The sequence below is a fragment of the Agelaius phoeniceus genome, chromosome 9 (genome assembly GCF_051311805.1).
Source record: "Agelaius phoeniceus isolate bAgePho1 chromosome 9, bAgePho1.hap1, whole genome shotgun sequence".
NCBI lineage: Eukaryota > Metazoa > Chordata > Aves > Passeriformes > Icteridae > Agelaius > Agelaius phoeniceus.
In genome coordinates, this window is record NC_135273.1 from 28,522,243 (window position 1) to 28,536,114 (window position 13,872).

Consider the following 13,872-nt stretch of genomic DNA (forward strand, 5'->3'; position numbering starts at 1 on the left):
TTAATGAAAAATGAATTAATTTATTGGCCTGATTTCCTTTGTGTGAGAATACATCACCTACGTGACAAGTAGTTTTATACATCTTTGCATAATTTTTGTTGTAAAACAAAAATTTTTTGTAAAAATTTTGTAAAACTAAAGAGGTTTTGATTGATCTTTTGGTTAAAAAAAAATCAGCTTGGTTGTCTGAGAAGATCAGGGATGACTTTCTGACTTTATCCTTTCATTCCTTTTATAAAATTCAGGAAAATTATGGAAACCCTCTTGCCCCTAAAAGCTTTCAGGGGGCAGTGCATTTCCTTGTCAAGGGAAGGGTGCCAACTTGTATCATACATATGGCACTGTTTTGGGAAGTCCTCATTTCCTATTGTCTGTCATCCCAACTAAACCCAAACAAAGTGGCTGTGGAATTATCACAGACAGGCAGAATTTTACAGTCATTAATGTCATCTAGCAAAAGATGACACTTTGTACCAGTTACAAACCAGTGAGGACTCTGATGTCAGCATGGTCCTTACCAGGAGAACAGCTGATGAAAATTAGGGAGAACACAGATGACAACCCAAAGGAATGTGTCAGTAAGGAAAATGTAAGTGAATAAAAGGACTTAACCTTCATTGACTGTTTCTTCAAGCATTTGACAAGTAAAATCCCATTTCAAGAAGATACATTCACTTTGCATCACTATTCCTTATGACACATTGATATTTATGGGAAATTCAGTGTAAAAGCATTCTCACAGACTACATTGTTAAGCACTGTATTTCAGCAATGCTTATGCTGTTATTCACCAGCTGGTTTATATTTGGTTGCTCTGAATTATATTTTTCACCCATCTGGGGAAGGTGGGTGGATGGCAAATTTCCAGCCACTGCCAAAACACGAAAAGAAAATCATATAATAATGATAATAGAAATACCTTATCTATTTTCATGAGTGTGCCCTTGACAGGGATTTGAGAAAAACACTAAATAGCTTTAATTGTCTTGATGTTACCAGGGAGATAATGAATCTGGAATGTACCACCAATCCCATCTTATCCTCAACCACAGCAGAGTGTTACAGCCCTGCCACACTGCACTGTCCAGGAAAGTCACCACAAATTACCAGGAAACATGGCAGGGGACACAGCAGAGAGCAAAGGGCAGCACATCTGCTCTGGGGGAGAAGCAGCCTGTGCACATGCTGTGAGCAGCTCTGCCATGGCCAGACCTGTCCCCAGGGCCTGCCTGGGCCACCTCTGCTCAGGGCTGGTCAAAGGAAGTTGCTAAACATGTTAGAAGCCAGTGTAAACAGCTGAAACCCACAGAGGGAAAAGTCAGGCCATGGTGGGCATCATCATCAATTTGAGAATGCCCCCACATGGAAATCCAGTATAACTGAAATCATTTAAGCTATGGTGTCCTATATCAGCTAAGATCTCAGTTCACATACTTCAGATATGGTGTTAATTCCAGGTTCATTATGGTGCCTAACATGAGGATTTCTGATGCAGTAATTCCTGATCCATGCTAATGCAAATGAAAGGACATATTACTATCTCAAATGGATCCATAAATTGCCTTGGAAAAATAACCGTACTGTTTTCTCTTAAGAAGAGTATCCTAAAAGTTTGAAAAAGAAGCAATTATAATTGTCTTGGACAAAGGTTTCTTATCTCTTCTTATGTCCTCTAAAAGCAACTGACAATTCAAAGATCTTAAACTAAGCCAATTCTCCTAAAGGATACATTATTACAAACAATGGTAAAATGAAGAAATTTTTAGGAAGTCAGAGAAAGACAGGAAGAGAAACAGTGTAGTCCTTCTCAGCCTTTGTTATTTTTGATAATACTTTAAGAAAACACAGTCACTGAAGTGCCATAGCCTTGTCTGCTGGAGAAAGCACAGTACAAAAGGACTGCCACTGCCAGAGGAAGCTCAGCATGTAGTAGAGACACCTTCTCTACAAACAACTGAGCCTGGACCCACTGATCATCACTCCTTCCAACCAGTGGTTGCTGAAAATGAAGAGGGGAGGCCTTAGGGCAAGGAATCACTGAGATAACAGATAATCTCTCACACCTAGATGAATGGCACACACTGTTATATCCCTCAGGAGAGTGGGACACTGAAAGAACAAATTCTCCCAGTTCCTCACCAAAATGCTGTGGCACTGAGAGGCAGTACCCTGGCATGGCACAGGACCATGCCCAGCAGGATCAGCACTGTGGGATGTGCTGGTCAGCATGTCCAGGATGCCATAGCCTGACAGGAGACAATGTGACAAATGAGAAAAAAATTGCCCTTAGAAAGAATTTATTTCCCAGATGAAGGATTAGCATTATCAGCATCCTTTGTCTCATTCCTGTGGACATCCAAAGGTTTGATAAATTTAAGAACTGAGGGAAAAGGAAAGGACCCAGGTGTGCCCCAGCCATGAGCTCTGCTCAGACTCAGCCAGGAGGGTGAGGAGCAAAGCCCAGGCTTGGTGCTTCCTGCATAAACTGATATTACCCTGACCTCCACACGGTGTTCCTGAATGAAAGGATGCCTGCAGCCTGCCCCTGGGCCTGCTCCTGCTCCTCCCAGACAGGAAGGCAGCTATTCTATTATATCTAGTTTATTGATGGATTTACTGGATTTATGAAATCGGCTGGGGCAGAGAAGGAGAGTAATCCAAGCTTTCAGCATTTAATAACCTTTGAAGTGATTCATATTGGAAAGAAACTGAGCAAAATTCAACCTGTTCCATTTTTTCACTCTAAGGAAATTAATGCTTTTATATGTCACACTGGAACAGCTTTTTAATCTGAGAGTTCAGGTTAAAATAAGATAGGCACATTTTATGTGAACATAAATAAATCTCTGCAGTATCCGTTAAGGCAATATTTGTGCCTTGAGGCATATGACATTTTCAATTCAGAACTTCCTTTATGGGGAACAAACAAGCAACAATAAGATAGAACAAGATATGCCCTGGGTCTGCATAATGCCACGGGTGAGCAGTGAAGAGAGACACCATTTTCTCTACTCCAAAAGGAGAATTTTTCTTATGGCACAGGTTTGCAATAGACCTGAGACACAAAAAATTCTAAGATTTTGCAAAAGAAAGCACCAGGTTGTAACCCTTGCTGATTCCTCATTGGTTATTAACAATTTATTTTAATTTCTAAGCTAATCATTGGTTTTGTTATTTTACCCTGATTTATTACAATTTTTTTTTAGCCTTTATGGAATCCTTTGCAAGGATTTTAAATGGAAGCTTTCAACCGGAATCTTCAGTGAATATTTGCATTTGGGCTTCTCAAAAGAAACAATATCTTAATGATTTCTCCCGGGGCCTGAGGTGGCTCTAGAGAGGCTGAGTGTACTCTCTTGTATTGTCACTGAATGTGCCCTGCTTGTCAGCATTGAGATTTTCTACAGTGAGCTGCACAACAATGACACAAAATGCAGAGGAAACAATTCACTGCAAGGAGAAGATTAGGTCTGAATTCCTTTAAAAGGACACATTGTAGTCTCCCCCAAATGAAAGTCAGGCATCTATTAATAGACATAGATGCTCTCTGGCTCATTATGGAAACAAAGCCTTCTTTCCCAGAGTTTTTCAGGAATGGGCTTCTCTTCACCCAGCTCTTTTCTTTGTTGTTTTGCCTTGGCCTACACTAAAAAACCCAACTGCTCCCTGTGTAAGTCCCATGTCCCCCCGTCCTTGCAGTGGGAGTGGACTCTGTGCTGGGTGCAGGGTCCCCATGTGTGGGGAGATGCTTTCTAGGGTTTCCCACTTTGCATAACCACAAAGCTTGGCTTTACCCCCTGCCCCTCCCAGGGAATTGCTGACTGTGAGGACCTTGCCCAGGCTCATCCACGTTTCAATGGATCACACCAACAGCTTTTTGTGCTTCACCCACACTGTGCTCCTGGCACAATCCCTGTGAAAGCAGCTTGTTCCAAGTGTCACTGGCGTTATTTGGCTTCCCCTGTTTCCCCTCTTCAGCTCTCCCCTCCTTCCATCTTACAACCAGAGCACCTTTTAGACTCCATTGTACTGCTCCTAGCTTAATTATGCAGGATGCAGCAACCTTGAGAACTCCTTATTTTTAAACAAAACATATTTATATGACATATAACATATAAATACATATAAACATATGATATATAACATAAAAACAGTTCACATTTAACAGATGAACTATTTAGAGCTGTAATAGGAGAAAAAAAATCAAACGTTCTTGAAAGCTGTCCCTTCACTCAGTCAGTATTGAGTGATTCTTTTCTGAGCATAAACAAAAAGCAATCTCAAGTTGGCTTAAAAAAAATTTAAAATCTCTTGCTTCTAGCTTTCAAACTATTTTAGCAGTCTCATATCACATTTTTAAGCTTTTCTTCAAAAACATTTTTAATCTTTCATTAAAAAGCTAATCTAAGATTATTAAGCAATTACATTATTCCAAGACCTTGAAATTAACAAAAAACCAAAACATCTATTCAAAATTTATAACATCATATTTCAACTTTTGGTTACACTTACCTCATTTAAGCTGTTAAATTGATCAGTTGCTTCTTTAGGTGAAATGCTTGTGCTCTGATCTATTCTACAAAACAAAATTTTAAAAAATCATTCAATAGGTTGCCTATCTGTGCTGCAAATATCTCAAGCTTTTCATCATGTGTGTATGTAATTTATAAATTACAGGATTAATCTGTTTTATTTAAGAAACAGCATTTCTATGAAAGTGACATCTCTATTTTTTAACCCATTCAAAACAACAGTGGTTTTATTGGAATCCTAAATAATACATTTAAACTGTTAATGAAGCCCTGGAAACTATGACATTAATATCTGGGCTCACTCTGTCGTGTCAAAAAGTTCTACAGATGTATGATCTGTGACTTGGTGAGCTAACAGGGTTAACGCCAAGAAAAAGCTCAAACACATGCTTAAATCTAAGCACAATTTGTCCCACATGCTTTAAATCAGGAACAAGAGTTTTCCCATATCACAGCCATAAAGAATAAATCTTTCCATATTTAAATTTGATGGCATTTCAGGCTCCCAATCTTCAGCTTTCTGCTTTTGCTAATTTCAGAAAGGCCCCAGGTGCCTGGAAATCCTGTAAGAGAGATGTCCTCATTTTCTAGTGAGTGTCCCTTGGCTGCCATCAGAGATGTCCAACACCTTTGGTTTTCTCACTGTTGCTGCTTCTCCACATGGGAAGAGGAAAGGCAGGCCCTGGACTAGTGAGGGGCAAATCTCTTCCCCCTGGCTGTGGCCACTGAGGAGCTGTGCCCCAACCAGCCAGACATGGCCCACCCAGCTCCCAGCCTCAGGGTTAGCTACTAATTCACTACACCAAGGAATGAAACTCAAGCCTGGAAACAGCTTCCCACAGATTGAGCAGCCCCAGTAGCCTCCCACCACCCCTCTGTCCATCCCCTGAACAAGCTGAGGCTTCCCACACCTGATCTCAGAGCCTGACATGGGTGTACCACAAGCTGACTCGACTCAGGGGAAGCAAGAAAGCTGCAGCTGTCTCAGAGAATGAGATTTGTCAGGGCTGAAAAGGTGCTGATGTCTGCTGGACCCGGAGACTCACTCAGAGATGTGACCAAACCCAACACAAAACCCAGATCTCTTTGCATAAAATAATTCATATTTTTCTGGGCATAGAGTCATCCCAGCAAAAAGAAATAGCTGTAAAATCCTCTAGAGACCTCAAAATCAGAACAGAGAAATACAGAAGTGTTTGTTGTAGTTCTTCCTGGATTTGTGAGGCATTTAATGACTGAAATGATGGCTATGCCATTTCTCTTACCAAAGCAGACCACATTAGATAGCTACACCAGGGTGAAAAACCACTTGGCTCCAAACAGGATCCAAGATGTGCAATTCCCATAGGAACAGAAATGAGTCATGAGAACAGCAAAAGGACTAATTTAATAGGAAAGAGTGAAATATTTATAGTTTGGTTTAATAACACGTAAGGAGGCAGCTGCAAGGCTACAAACAGCTGAAGAACTAATTCACTAATGAAGAAAAAATATTTAAGGTGATTTATTGCATTGAACTAGAGCTAGACATGAGAGAAAGGATGAATGATGTGTCAGACCTGCACACTTCTGGTATTCATTTGGATAATTCCTTTCAGGGTGGATAACAGAGCCAGTGGGAACTCCCCTTAATAATATAAAAACAAACCAATTTTTTTTAAAGACAAAACAAACAGTAAATGCTAGCAGGAAATTCTGTACAGGAACTGTGCAAAGTTCTACATCATTCACAGCTGTATCACTCCCGAGTCTTGCACTCTGGAGAGTAAAAGGTTTACAGCAGCCATGAGGTACCACATCTCATTCAGGCTGATGTTCTTGCCAGCTGTTTTAGGATGCCTTCAATCTTTCATTTTACTTTTCCCTTTTACACTAGAAATACTGAAGTAAGATACTCTTATTTATGCATTATTTGGATTCTGGAGATACTGAAATCATTAAAATGAGTAACCATTTCTGGGTGATGAGCATTTACATTTTCAGTCTCCTGTGTGCTGAGCTCATCTTACTCTACACAGAAAGTTTTGGGGTGTGCTTTTTAATTTTCTCCAAGATTAATTGCTCTGCTAGGCAAATGCAGGTTTTCTGATTGTCACCAGGCAACACAGGGCTTACAATTTAATAACCATGGTTTGGATTCTACTCTCATTAAAAGTCAATCACAAAACATCCATTAACTTCAAAAGCAGCAGGAACAAGCCCTCATTTTCCATCTGTGCTGAGTACATTAAAATTATTTCAGGCCTTAGCTGAAATTTTGAATAATTGCAGGCACCCTTATTTTGTATAATTTACATCCTGTAAAATAATGAAAATTAAATTCTCTCTGTGGCTACTACTCAAATATATGTCTCTCACCCTGCTTTATAGACTGGTTTTGGCAGAATTATCCTTTTCTCCATGAAAGAGATGGCAGAGATGCAATAAATGACACGTACATTTGAGGCTTGTGGATATAAGAAAAAAAAAAGAAAGAAAAAACCCACCTAAATTCTAATTATCATAACAGAGCTCCTACTAGACTTCAAGGGGGAAATAAATTTGCATGAGCACTGTGCTGTTTAAAATACAGACCAGGACATGTGAATTTTTGAATTATGCACAACATCACTTTTAAACTTGCATAAAATTCAAATAAAACCACATAATTTTAAAAGCTGGGGAAGATGTACCTAAGGAAATCCCCACCACATTTCCTCTGTGAAACCCAGAAAGGAGCATTACATTTTGTAACTTGCAAATGTCACTCCAGCCCAGCTCTGGTCACACAAACCCCATCCCCAGGCTGTTTATTTGTTTATGCACCACAACTCCACACATGTATGGTGCCTTGGCATTGGTAATGCCAGAGTGAGTCCTGCCCCTCAGCCTCACAGTATTGTGTGGGATGAAACTCCTTTTCCAGTCACCTGCAGTCTATCCTGGCCCAACTCTCCTCCCCGGTGTCCAGTCCAGGAGCCAGTGAGGGTGACCTGGGTGGCTGACAGCTCACCAGTGTCAGCCTCAGCTCCCTGGCAGGGCACTGATTCAGCCTGTCCAGAGTCACAGCACAGCACACCACCAGCACATCTCAGCACCCAGAAAACAGGAGGCTCCTTTCTGAGACTTCCCAAGTGGCAAAAAGCATTATGAAATCCAAACTGCTGCAGGTGGATGCTTCAAAAGCACACCTATGACTCCTTAAAAAGCAATGCAGAACTGCAACAAGCTTTGGGGTGAACATAAAGTGCACACCTGCAATGAAAGAAAAATCCACCTGGAAGGGCCCAAGGGCAGTCCCTGAGTGCTGGAATGGGAGGTCAGACAGACAGCCAGTGTAGCAGTGCCTGTCTCATGAGTCCCTGCCCTTGTGTAACCCAGCCAGCCCTTGTTATTCTTACCACAAGCAGCTCTCATACTCAGCAGGTGTGGTCCTTACTGGGGCTGCAGCAAGAGCTGCTCTTATCTTCTTCCTCCTCTATCCTCTCATCACCCCCCTTTTGCTTTTTTTTTCCTTAATTGCACTGCAACCCAAAATCTTGCTCAGAGACTTTTCCTGCCTTAGTACAAGAAGTATCACTGGAACCATAAACACCAGTATATCAATACCACCATCTCTGATGAAACTGTTCTTAGGAACCAATCAATCATTTCCCAGCTTTCTCCCTGCTCACCTGGCTGCCTGTGCAGGTGAGGAAATGCAACCTCTCAGGCTCTGCCTCAGCCATGCAGGTCTGCATGGGGACATCAGGACTTCTGCAGCTTCCCTGCTGCCTCCCACTCATCTCTGAGTCGTAGCTGTCCAGCAGAAAGCCTGGAAACCTCAAGAGTTCCCACCTGAGCTACACCCTCAAAATATACTCACCTTGCAAACTGAAATACTGAAAGCCTTGCTAGAGCTTGGCCTCCCCTCAGGGAAGCACAGAAACCTCAAGAGGCTCTGGCTGAGCCCAAGATCCAGGGCAGCCCTGGGCTAACAGCATTTCCACTTCTACTGCAGAACAATCACAGGTCTGACAGCCACAGCCACCCTACAGCCTCTGTCAAAAATAGAGTTACAGAATCATGGAATAGGGACCAGCCCTGGGACCAGATAAGTCCTGATAAATGAAACCACTTCATTCCAAGTTTATCTGGGGAATAGTGAAGAGGGGGAACTTTCAGGAATTTTTCTTTGGCAGAAAACTTCACCACAAACTGTAGTTCTGAATTCCACACTGACTTGACATGCAGCCTTTGCTGAAGCATTGACCTTCCCACTGCCCAGGGGTGCTTGGTTTCAGCCTCCTCTCTCTGTAGCAGGCATCTGAGGAAAGCACCAGACTCTGCTCAGGTACCTGCACACAGCCTGCAGCCCACTCCAGTTTTGCTGATTGCCTTTGAGAAGGCAGCTGGCAGAGCAGCTGTTGTAATCATGTGTATTGTTCCACACTGGCTTTTCTAGTCTCTGTTAAAAAAAAAGCAACTCCTTTATTTGTTCCCAGGACCTGTTTATAACTTTTATCTGCCTTCTATCACGGTGCAAATTATATTGCACTCATATCCAATCCCAGCTACACACAATGACCAGAGCAGTATTCAGTGTAATCACTGGCAATAGTATTAGAAATTCATATTCTGGAAAAAGGGTGTAAAGGTTCCCTTCCATGCTGATGGCATTTCATCTACTAAATTGATGCTGATTTTCATAAATCATACATGATAAATACGTTTTGAGGTTGAAACCCTTGCTTCACAGGTCAGGTACAGCTTAGCCAAAAACAAGACACTATTCCCTTATTCTTCTGGCTGCAAATCTCTTCAAGTCTACTCTTCCATTTCCCTTAAATCCCAAAAAACTTTCCTTTATTGTTTCAGTGATTACCATAAAAGAAATTACCCCCTCAAAGAAACAATACACACTTCTAAGTCATAATTCTGTGGATTGTTGCTCTTACATGGCCTGGTTTGTTCTTCTCTGTCACACATCTGTTTATGAGAATCCCTTGTTAGAATATCCTAAACTTAGATTATTCTGCTTAACAGGAACTGTACTGAAAAGTTGTTCATATTTCAGCAGTCTTTAATCCAAATTTAGACAAGTTAAAATGATCTGGTTTTTAGCTGCCTCACAGATTTCTTAAAAACCTCTGTAGAATTCAGAGGTATTTAGACCTTTAATCCCCAATGAGACTAAAGGCAGAGCTGTAGCCCCCTGCAGCAATTCAGTTAAAGCAGAAGTAACAGCAGGATGCACTAGAAACAATCAACCTTGACCCTTTATTTGAGGCAGAAATAAATCCTTCTTCTCCTGTCCTCCCCCTACACATCTGATATATGAAGAGAGGTGTACAGGGACACTCCTGCAGCAGTGTCTCCCTCTCCTCTCCCCTCAAACACCAGAGAGCTTTTAGTCTGACTTAGGGACACTAGGCAGGTGTCCTGTCCCAAAGCACTGCTAATTTTACCAGCAGCCCAGCAAAACCAGTGGAACACAGTGAAACTTGGGGTGTGTGGTGCTGGCAGATGTGTTCTGCCCAAATCTAGCTATGATTGCTGCCTGCTGCCAGCACTGAATGCCTAACCTTTGCATGTCCCACAGCAGAGAGCAGAAAACAAGGCCATCATGCCCTGGCAGCAGTGTCCCAGCCTGTGCTGGAGTCAGTGCTGTGAGCCTGGTGCAGCCACCAGAGAGCCCTGTGAGCTGACACATGGACTGTCAGCTGCTGTGGCCCTGCCAAGGCAGCACAGGGAGGGGACAGCTGCTAGTGACCCTCGGGAGGGGTCACCAGACACAGCAATCCTCAAACTGGAGCTGGCAACTCCAGCATAGGTGAGTGGAAGTGCCCTGGGTGGTGGGAGTGTTGGGTCAAGGTCAGTTAAAACAAACAGTGCATTGTGTGTGTGAGGCCAGAGACCACATGTCAACGCTTGTTTATGTCTGAAGTTCCTTATTTGAGAGTAAAGTCACCTACTTTCTTTTTTCTTTTTCATAATGTAATCAAATTGAAACATGGCCAGAATTGAGATTTGATCACTGTGCTTGCACAGCACTTAGAATGGTAAATCCAGGCATCTTTCTTTTACAGATTTAGCCCTTTTGGATAGCAGGCTTTCTAAGGAGCTAGCATGGTGTTAAACAAGAATAAATAGCATAGTGAAAAATGGTTTAATGCCAGGCAGACTAAAAAGGCCAAACAGTTGAAGTAGGCAGGGGAACTTTGCTGTGGTTGCTGTTTTATTTGTGCACACTCCACTCTGGTTTCTGTCTTTAAAGTCCCTGTGTCTTTCATCATGTTCCTTTTGGAATTAACCAGTTATTTATAACCTACCCATACACAAACATCCCACCAGCAGAGCCACTGGGTAGGTCTGATACCACACTCAGGAAGCTCCTCTTTACTAGTCCATGGGATTGTTTCCTCTCATAAGGAATGTCAGAAGAAGAGAAGGCAGGCTTCCTAATTAAAAATTCTTCCTGAGATGCAGTGTTTCAATTGCACATACAGGCATTGGAGGGCAAAAGCACTTTGTTGTCCAAGCTAATGAAATGCTTTTTCATTCTGCTAAACCTTCCTTTGAGTGCACAAATTAAGATCATTTACAACGTTGCCTCCTAAAAGCTTTGGAGAAAGCAACCAGTTGATGTCACATAAAGCACCAAAGTGCCATTGGATGGCAGCTGTCACTGCTGTCCCACTCCTGACTGCAAACAAACCTTGATCCACTGAGCTCTAGCTGTCAGCCAGCTGTGCCCTGAGCCACTGAGCATCCCTGGGATGGGCTGCAGCTGCTTCAGACCCTCCAAAGGGAGCCAGAAACTCTGCCACAGGGCACCAAGGCTGTCATGCACATCAAGGCAAAGAGCAGAGACCTGGCTCACCTGACAAACACTCTATGCACAGAAAAGCACAGCAAAACCAGCACTTGAACGTGGGAAATTTGTGCCCCCAGATTTAGTAAGGACTAAATCTTATCCTTAGGACACACCTTCACTGGTGAGTTGGGTGAGTTGAAACCCCATTTGTAGCCATTTGCAAGGCCATGATGGATGAAAGTAGAAGCTGTGACTTCCAATACTTACCAGAGCTGAGTTACTTCATCACCAGCTGAGTTACCTGCCATCAGGTCATGGTTAATGCCAGACCTGAGCACACAGTGCCCTTCCAGCACCAGAAAAAACACAGTTGCCCAGTTGCCACAACACCCAGAGCCTAAACTGTACATAAATGGATATCCTTGCTATAATCAGGTGTGGAGGTTCCCATTCCCATTGCTCAGAGAATGCAGCTCTGAGAAAGAGAGGCAATTCAGCACTGGGGGAAAAGGAAAGAAGTGGAGAAGTATTTTTGAAACTTGGCACAGAGGAACTGAAGTTTCTAAACTAAGGATGTTCTTTCTGCTTCGGCTGTAAGGGGTTTAAAGAATGATGAAATTTGCATTCTTATCTTTATCCCTTTCACTTTCTCCAAACATTCCTAGATGTATAAATATAGAATACACTGCCAACAAGAGCCAGGAGTCTGAATATTTTATGCAGTAGGCAGCAGATGAATTAGCCTTTCCTACAGTTCATCAGAAGTGAAACGTGCTGTGTTATCCCAAGTCTTACCTTGGCTGGAATCTCACCACTGCTTCCTGGCATTTCAAAGCCACGTTCTGTGCATAGTTATTAGCTGAGCATCCAGCCTTCCCCTGCCACTCTGAGAGGCCTGGCAATGCACACTCCAGCTCCTGCACAAGAGAAACAAAAAGAAAAGCTGAATGTATCCTGTCAGTACCAATCCAAGCTCGGCTAAATATTTTGCTTCAGGAAAAAATGCTCCATGAGACCAGGTGCTGGTTGAGGATCTTAGTTATTTTTTGGTAATAATCTTGAAACAACTGGAGAACAGAGAAGATAAAAGAGTCTAAAGAAAGTAGTATGTTATTTCACTGGAAAACAGTTTCTGAAACCAAAGCAGACTGTAACTTTTCTCTTTATTACTTAAATAACAGATTGCAGCCTCAGAGCTGAGGTTCTAGACAAAGAATTAATTTGAAATTATTTACTCACATGTCAGTAAGATTTTATTACTTGGGTATCACAGATTTCAGCTTCAGAGCTGAGGTTCTATAAAAAGAATTAATTTGAAATTATTTACTCACATATCAGTAAGACTTTATTACTTGGGAATGATTAAAAAATCTGGCTGACAAAGGTGAGTGCAGTTAAATATCACTTAAATAAAATATGTAAAATTTAACCATTTGTCTCTTTCCCTTCCCTAACATATGGGTAGCTTATGAATAGAGTATTACTCTGTGAGGAGGGAAAGGCAGTGAGGGGAAAAAAAGCCACATCACCCAATCTGAGGCACAGAAAATAAAAAAGCCAATTTAGTCCAAAAAACTGAGTCATAGAACAGGAATGAGAAAAGTATCCATTCAACTCCAAGCTTTTGAAAACCAGTTGTAGGGCTGTGAAAAGATGTGTTCGGTACTTCTTCATTTCCTTACCTATGAAATGAGTTGCAGTATTTCCTTTCACTGCAATGAAACAAAAATTTTGAAAATGTTGTTGTTGTTTTGAAAATTTGAAAATGTGATAATCAAAGTGGGACTTTTTTCCACCTCTTTATTAGCTTTTGCAATCAAATATTTTAGTCTAATAGTGTAAAAAATTAAAATGCAATTTGCTCTGCAAAACAACAGAGCTCCCTTCCCTGCTAAAGCAATGTACCTGACTTTGCTCCAGTGTCAAAGCTTGGCTGGATGCATGGAAGTCAAAAGTTTGGGTAGGACTCTTCAGATGGGGACTTGCAGGGCAGAGATAACACAGCAATTCCAGGTGCTTTCTGCTGGATGAAGGGGAAAGCTGAGGACAAGAGCACTGGCAATAAGCCCTTGCTTGCAGGCTTTATGTTAGAGGACTTGGGTGACTTTGGGTTGTTTCTGTATTTTTTTTCTCTCTTTTATGTCTTTGTTGCTGCTCAAAAATCATGTCATTAGGGTGTTAACAAGTTACAGTAGGGGAACACCCTTGATGGAATCTCTGTTTTTAAACAGCAGTGAAATCCTGATGTATCACAGGCACCTACAGCAGAGCCCCATCTTCTACTGTATTTTTGTTTCTTTTCACTAAAGAGGGTGACTTCTACAGTGAAATTGCATCATAAACATAACATCATAAACATAAACAGAGTATACCCAGAAACCAAAGCAAAACTTCCAGACTGCCTGATGTGTTCAGGTGTTTTTGCAGCTGATGTGCCAATATCAGCTCTGGCTTTTTGATTACTGTGCACTTAGAATCATAATTTTAATGTCAAATTATTGGAAGTTCTTTGACATACAAGCAATTTGATCACTTCATTTATACTCAAAATACAAAACTTTACTC

The 13,872-nt window shown here is 41.7% G+C and overlaps 1 protein-coding gene across 8 annotated transcripts in view; it reads right to left on the reverse strand.

Annotated features, from left to right (window-relative positions):
• FAM13C (family with sequence similarity 13 member C) overlaps positions 1 to 13,872 on the reverse strand; it is a 116,097-nt gene that overhangs the window by 23,901 nt on the left and 78,324 nt on the right. For all 8 annotated transcript variants that reach the window (XM_077183349.1, XM_077183350.1, XM_077183356.1 and 5 more), the window contains 2 exons: positions 12,103 to 12,224; positions 4,513 to 4,576 (listed from right to left, as the gene is read on the reverse strand). In XM_077183349.1, coding sequence (XP_077039464.1) covers positions 4,513 to 4,576; positions 12,103 to 12,224 — 186 coding nt within the window. The remainder of the gene's footprint in view (positions 1 to 4,512; positions 4,577 to 12,102; positions 12,225 to 13,872) is intronic.